The sequence below is a fragment of the Halichoerus grypus genome, chromosome 9 (genome assembly GCF_964656455.1).
Source record: "Halichoerus grypus chromosome 9, mHalGry1.hap1.1, whole genome shotgun sequence".
Taxonomy (NCBI): Eukaryota; Metazoa; Chordata; class Mammalia; order Carnivora; family Phocidae; genus Halichoerus; species Halichoerus grypus.
The window spans coordinates 144,533,224-144,541,027 of NC_135720.1; the positions used below are offsets into that span (position 1 = coordinate 144,533,224).

General features: G+C 41.6%; 1 protein-coding gene across 1 annotated transcript; it reads right to left on the reverse strand.

The window, feature by feature from the left end:
• Positions 1 to 6,481: 6,481 nt before the first annotated feature.
• Positions 6,482 to 7,427, reverse strand: LOC118553501 (olfactory receptor 2W1-like). Its single transcript, XM_036120537.2, is given in 2 exon segments — positions 6,482 to 6,616; positions 6,618 to 7,427. Coding segments are annotated over 2 exon segments (945 nt in total).
• Between the last annotated feature and the right edge of the window lie 377 nt (positions 7,428 to 7,804).

The window sequence follows — 7,804 nt, forward strand, 5'->3', positions numbered from 1 at the left end:
TGAAAATGGCGGCCTCCCAGTCTCCGCCCCGGAGGAGCCGAGAACTCGGGGCCCCGCTCCTCAGTGCGCCCCCAGAGAAAAGCCGTCAGTCACTCCCGTCTCCCCGGTCTCCGGCCACACTCCGCGCTCACCCGGCCTGTGACCGAGCATTTCTATCTCTGGCACCCGACCCCGGGTGGAGTCTCCAAACCCAGCAGATCCCCGCGGTGCGCTCCCGCGCCTCTCCTCCCGGGGGAAGAAGGTGAGTGTCCCCGGATCTGCCGCTTGTTGGGTCCCTGCTGGAGGAGCAGTGGCCCGACTGTGCCGCGGATCACGGTTTATGGCAACCCCGAGCTGAGAGCCTGCGCCTGGGCTCCGTCTCTGCAGCCGGCTTCCCCGCTCCGATACCTGGGAGCTCTGCCGCACTCAGGCACCGCCGGTCTTTCTGTGACCCCGAGGGTCCTGAGACCACACTGTCCCGTGAGGGTTCCACCCCCCACTTAGCCACCGGAGTGACGTCCCTCAGTGGAGCCGACTTCTAAAAGTTCCGATTTTGTGCTCCGTGGCTCTATCACTTGCCAGAAGCGGCCGACGGAGGCCCCTCCCCCGCCGTCTATCCTCCCGAATATCGCCTCGGATTCACTTCTCCGCACGTCCTACCTTCCAGAAAGTGGTCGCTTTTCTGTTCAGAGAGTTGTTGCTATTCTTTTCTTCGATCTCCTGTTGAGTTTGTAGGTGTTCAGAATGGTTTGATCCCTATCCAGCTGAATTCCTGAGACCAGACGAAATCCAGGTCTCCTACTCCTCCGCCATCTCATGCGCGATCTGGTTCAGTGCGTTGTCCTCCGCCATCAGCTGCTCCCAGTTGGGGAGTCGCTTGTGCCCTGAGCCCTGCGTGCCCATGTCCATCCGCCACGCTGCCTGCTGCTTGGGTATTCATCCTTTCTGATGGCTGAGTAACATTCCATTGTATATATGGACCACATCTTCATCCATTCATCTGTTGAAGGGCATCTCGGCTCTTTCCACAGTTTGGCTATTGCGGACATTGCTGCTGTGAACATTGGGGTGCATATGGCCCTTCTTTTCACTACATCTGTGTCTTTGGGGTAAATACCCAGGAGTGCAATTGCTGGGTCATAGGGTAGCTCTATTTTTCATTTTTTGAGGCACCTCCACACTGTTTTCCAAAGTGGCTGTACCAACTTGCAGTCCCACCAACAGTGTAAGAAGGTTCACCTTTCTCCACAACCTCTCCAACATTTGTTGTTTCTTGCCTTGTCCATTTTTGCCATTCTAACTGGTGTAAGGTGGTATCTCAATGTGGTTTTGATTTGAATTTCCCTGATGGCTAATGATGACGAACATTTTTTCATGTGTCTGTTGGCCATTTGTAAGTCTTCTTTGGAGAAGTGTCTGTTCATGTCTTCTGCCCATTTTTTGACTTGATTATTTGTTTTTTGGGTGTTGAGTTTGAGAAGTTTTTATAGATCTTGGAAATCAGCTCTTTGTCTGTAGTGTCATTTGCAAATATCTTCTCCCATTCTGTGGGTTGCCTCTTTGTTTTGTTGACTGTTTCCTTTGCCGTGCAGAAGCTTTTTATCTTGATGAAGTCCCAAAAGTTCATTTTTGCTTTTGTTTCACTAGCTTTTGGAGATGAATCTTGAAAGAAGTTTCTGTGGCCAATGTCAGAGAGGTTACTGCCTATGTTCTCCTCTAGGATTTTGATGGATTCCTGTCTCACATTGAGGTCTTTCATCCATTTTGAGTTTATCTTTGTGTATGGTGTTAGAGAATGGTCGAGTTTCATCAGCTCTTATAGTTTTCAGTGTACAGGTCTCTCAGGTCCTTGGTGAAATTTATTCCTACCTATTTAATTCTTTTTGATACAATTGTAAATGAGATTAATTTTCTTAATTTCCCTTTATGGTAGCTTGTTTTTAGTCTATACAAATGATGTGTTTTTGTATATTTATTTTGTATTAAGCAACTTAACAGAATTTGTTCAGTAGTTCTAACATCTAACAGGTTTTTGGTGGAGTCTTCAGGATTTCTACATATGATATCATCTCACGTACATATACAGATGATTTTATTTCTTCCTTTCTGATTTCTGTGCCTTTATTGTTTTTCTTGCCTAGTTCCTCTCGCTGGGACTTCTAGTACTTTACTGATCAGAAGTGGTGCTGGAACGTATCCACGGTTGAGTGTGATGTTAGCTGTGGGCTTGTCATGAAGGCCTTTATCATGTTGTGGTATCAGCCAACTCAGAGACCAAACGCAGGGCTCACAGGGACTGATCTGTCATGAAAAGGAGTAGAGGGGAGTGTGCCTCCTTCAAAGGCCCACTGAGGTTGGTCAGAGACCTGGAATACTGGTCCTTCTTACAATAGGGGTGGTCAGGGCCTATACCTGCAGGACCATCACCCCCCAGTAGGGCCTCTGGCGCGTGTGGCATCATCCCCGTAGGCACCACGGCACCTGTGGCACTAAGCAGAACTGGCGGTAGTGCACTCAGTACGGGACATACACTGGTTGGCGTGCACACTGAGGGGCAGTTACGTCTGGGATTTGAAATTTGGAGATCATTCGTGGGGAAGGGGAGCCCAAATATGGAGACACTGGACATTCTGGTAATATTGCAATTGGGGGATGATGCATAAACTGGAAAATAATGATACAGAAAAGCAATAGGCCATATTTGTACTAAGAGTTCATGGAACATTTCTTAGGAGCAACATACAATGATACAAAGGATAGAAACTTTTGATATTTTAGTTGGGTAGCAAGAATGTAAAACGTGACCCATCCTTCTCATGTGGCTGCTATAAATGTGCACTTAAAATTAGATAAAATAGGTGAAAGTTAAGTTATTCTTTGGCAGTATTTTCTTTGATGTCACCACTGCATCCTATCAGAGTCTAATTTCTCTTGAATCCTAAATTTCAAACCCTCCCCCCAACAAAACTATGGTTTTAGAAAGCAGTGAGTGTCATTAGTGTCCTCCATAAGAAGTAACTGCTGTTTCTGGCAAATGACAAATAGCTAATATTATTCTCTCTTACAAATGAATTATTTTCTTTAAGCACAAATCTGCCTTTTTTAAAATCCAGAACTGAAAGAGCAGAAGTAGCCTCACATTTATTTAGGACACATCTATTAGGTTTGCTGCCAACAAAGTTATGAACATTTTCAGTTTTCCAAACTGATTAAATTCAGAATTGTGGGTAAGAGATTTTCAGCCTATGTCTGTCATTTGTAGCAGTCCTGTTTATTTCTTTAGAAAGTGTTTATGTGGCAGCAGATCACTACGACAATCAGGAAAGACTGAGGTTTCTGTTTCCCCAAATTCCTGATAATGCATTATGTTATCAAACTTTTTATATAGAATGCCAGGGAGTCTCCAGCATTTGACCTTGATTAGCTGAGGCCATCACTGAGTCCAAGATGTCAGTCACTAACCTAGAAGACCATTCACGCCTTCCTCAGGTGCTAGAGCCTGCACATGTTTCCTCATCCATCATTTTATCCCAGGGGAGATCTCAGTCATCTTTGCAGACAGGGACAAGCATGTGCTATAACACTGAGACATTATTTTTCCAGTCTTGTTGTCATTGTCAGCATCTTCCTCCCAGTGACATTTTCACATCACAGTTACATGGTGTGTCTGTTCATGTACAGTGGCCTTTGGAGGGCCACCAGTCACTGTACTAGTTGAGACTTTTTCCACTCTTCTGGGGCCAAGTTTTTCTCCCTTGGGAGTGCTTTATCTGATGTGAATGCATACATTGGGAGAAATAAATCAGTGTGACCCAAACTTTAGTAGGAAATGGAATAGTTTAAAAGGAAATTAACTAAAAAGTTAACAGTCATTATTTCTAGGTTATGAGATAATGAGAAACTTTTTCTTTTATTCCTCTTGTTTTTCTCATGTCCAGATACACACTTATAAGGATTCTATATTAGTATGCAGGTGAAAGTAAAACTGTACTGTGCTTCCCTTCTCTTAGGTGTCAGGTGTTGCAAATGTCCTAAATGTTAAAAGCCTGAAGGTGTAGCTCCAGTATTCATTACCCAACGAACATTTGTTACATTCTGTAGGATAAGAACATTTTCATGTATATTTATTAAAAAAACTCTTCAGTCACTTAATCATTATCCAGACGTTTACTGAATATATAATCATGTCAGAAGCCAAATCAGACACAGTAAAGTCACACACGAATATGAAGTTCTATGTTGTTGAAAAGCTCACCAATGCCTTTTCCTCAAACATATATACAACAAATATAGAAAAGGATAATGCCAATATAGTGACTGGTTTTGGAGGGAATTCACAGGACAGATTGATGAGATTTGTAAGGATATCTCTCCTAAAGTAAGATAGCAACTGATTTTAAGAGTTGAGTAAAAGGTTTGTAAGTGATAAATCACTAGTTTATTAAGATCGGGGATGAGCTTTTCTCACAAAGAACAGTTGATACTCGTTTCCAGTGTCCACACTGTCACCATTCTAAATGTTCTCCAAACAAAGTCCTTACAACACCATAAAGGTTATATTGTCTCTAGGGCTTCCTGTCTTTGGGTATCATCATCACCCTCTCTCAGATTCCTTATTATTCTCAAGGCTTACACACCTGGCAATTTTAAAGTTACCTGCAGAAAGGAATCAGATGTTTATTTTTAAATTTTTTTTGTTTTGCAGCATAAAAATTTTTATTTTATTTTATTATTTTAAAATTTTTATTATATTCAGTTAGCCGCCATATAGTACATCATTAGTTTTTGATGTAGTGGTTTTTTTTTTTTTTTTTTTAGTTTTTGATGTAGTATTCAAGGAGGAATCAAATGTTTAAAATAACGGTATAATGTTTTCCCTGTGGAATCCTGGGAATCACAAGGTTTGAGGACAGGAGAGAGAAGACCATTAAGCCTTACAACCCTCATAACCCCACCCAGATACTCCAGGTAGATTGTAGCTTATTCGGCCTTGTAATCACAAAGCAAGGGCACTGACAACGTGAGGACTCTCACATGCAGAGAGAATTTCCAATTCTGAAATGGTTGACTTGTAGAGAAGGGGAGTAGTTTTCTCTCCAGCATAGAGAGTCTCAGAGTTAGAATGTATTTACCACTAAAAAAAAGTTAAAAAAAAAATGGGGGAACTAATATGAGATTGCTAAATTTTTATTTTGTTAAATAAGAAGATCAAGGCCCTTTCCAAAAAATTACCATTACTACCACCATAATTCAACAAAACAAAGAATATTATTAAACAAAATAGCAAGAAGATAGTATTAAATAAAGAATATCCTTTTATGGTGATTTCATTTAGAGGAAACTCCTCATATTCCTTTATTTCTCTTATCTAAGCACCTAGAGAAACGATTACCCACCTCCTTTCACAGGTGTATAGGGAGGAAATTAATTAAAATCCATAAAACTATGTTAATTTTCTGTTTAGAACTCAACATCTCCCTATAATAGTGTTTCTCAAACTTTAGCCTGATCACCTGTAGTGTTTGTTGAAAACATCTGTTGCTGGGTCCATCCTCAGATGATTGGTCAGTAGGTCTGAGGTGGGCCCAAGAGTGCATTTCTGATATGGTGCCAAGTGATGCTGTTGCTGCTGGTCCAAGGACCACACTACCTTATAGGAAATGCCCAAAGTCCTTACCAGGCCACGGAGGGTAAAAGTTAAGCTACTCTAACAGACAGACCCCAAAGCAGAGTGGCTTAATTAATATTAAATAATATAGAAGCTTCTTCTCCTATAGTAGTTTGGAGGCATTCCTCTATTGGTGGGTGGTTCTCTTTCCATCTTATTGTTCCATTCCCTCTTCGGGTTGGTAAAGCTAGGTACCCTCCACATTCACATTCCAGCCAGGAAGAAAGGGAGGGGGAAGAGTGAGAGCAAATGGTTTCATGTTTGAAAAGATAACTCAGGAGTTACACACATTAAATCTCTGGCATTGTGTTGGTGGAGGCCAGGTTCAGAAATGTGATATGCAGAAATGTGATATGGTGGCCCTGTGCCCAGTTAAAACTAGAAGCAGAAGATAGAGTGGGTATCAGTGGGTAGTTGGTCTCCAGCACAAAGGCCCTGCTGGTGTATCAGGTGCCTCTAAGAGTGTGTTATTTCCCATAAAATTGGTAAGTCTTGGAAGAAGTAATCAGTGTCCTGATCCTACATTAAAATAAATTTCCCTGTGAAGTATTTTCTTAATACCTTGTACATATTTCTATTACTGTACTTAATCACGTCTCATAGTTATGTTTACTTATCTGTAGCCCTTGATTAGTCTTGAAGTCTTTTAAGTGTATGAATTGAGTATCTCTTTCCTTATAATTTCTGTCTACTTCCTACTTATTTACAAAGTCAGTACCTAGTACAATTCTTGGTACATGATAAACACCCAGTAAATGCTCTTTGCATAAATGAATCAATACATCTTCTGTTGGTAAAGGTCAATATTATTTCCTTAGCTGTCTTCCATGTAACTTATGACTTGGCTGACCATTTTTCTACACACAGTATTCTCTTTATTGCACTCTTTACATCTTTGTTTCTTAAAGTGTAGATCAGAGGGTTAAGAGTGGGTGTGATGATTGTGTAAAAGAGAGTGAAGAACTTTCCCCTCATCTTGGGAGCTCCTATTCTGTGGCTTCATGTACATGTAAATGAGTGTTCCATAAAACAGAGTTACTACTGTGAGGTGGGAAGCACATGTATTAAGGACCTTACTCCACCTTGCTGCTGACTTGATCCTCACGACTGCTTGAGTGATTACTACATATGAGATGAGAATTAGTGATAGAGGTGCTAGAAGAAATATCACTCCGAGAGCAAAGACAATGATCTCCATTACTTTTGAGTGTACACAAGCCATCTTGATCAATGCTGGCATCTCACAGAAAAAATTATCCACTTCCCGGTGCCCACATCTTGGTAATTTCAAGGTCAGGGAGCAAAGAATTAACGCACTGCCAAGGCCACCTAACCAGGCGGTGAGCACCATCTTCTGGCAAAGCTGAGGGTGCATTATTACTGTGTAATGAAGAGGTTGACAGACAGCAGCATAGCGGTCATAGGCCATCACAGCCAGGAGAAGACATTCTGTGGCTCCAAGGTCAAGGGCAAAGAAGAATTGGAGCACACACCCTCCATAGGTAATAGACCTTGTTGGACCCCATAGATTTACCAGCATCTGGGGGATAATGCTAGTTGCATAGCAGAGGTCCAAAAAAGACAAATTGGATAAGAAGAAATACATGGGAGTATGGAGCTGGGTGTCTAGATAAGATACAAGAATGATGGTTGTGTTTCCCACCAGAGTCACAATATAGAAGATGAAGACAACCCCAGAGATGAAGTGTTCTAATCGGGGCCGATCAGAAAACCCCAGCAGGATGAAATCCATAGTGGAACTTCCATTGTTTGTGTCCATGGCTCTTTAGGAAAGTCTAGGAGACAAGATCATGGTAATCAAAATACCATCAGCCCTAAGTAGAAATAAAAATCTCTGTAGTTTGCCATGAGTATCCCAAATTTAGTTGTTTGTGTGCTCTCTCCCATTTGGAACACCTCTGTTAACACTTTCCCTGTGTTCATTGCCCAAAACCTCTCTGTGTTTACTCATAACCAGTGCGGTTCTAAAAATAATATAGTAAACCCAATCACACTGAATTGTAAATCATTGAAAGGGTTTAATTATGCCATGACACCTATTGTTCTGTGTATTTTGGTTAGGTAATAAATCCATGTGTTAATGATATAATTTAAGAGTGGGATATATTTTGAGGAATTGTTCCTTCTTGAACCTGT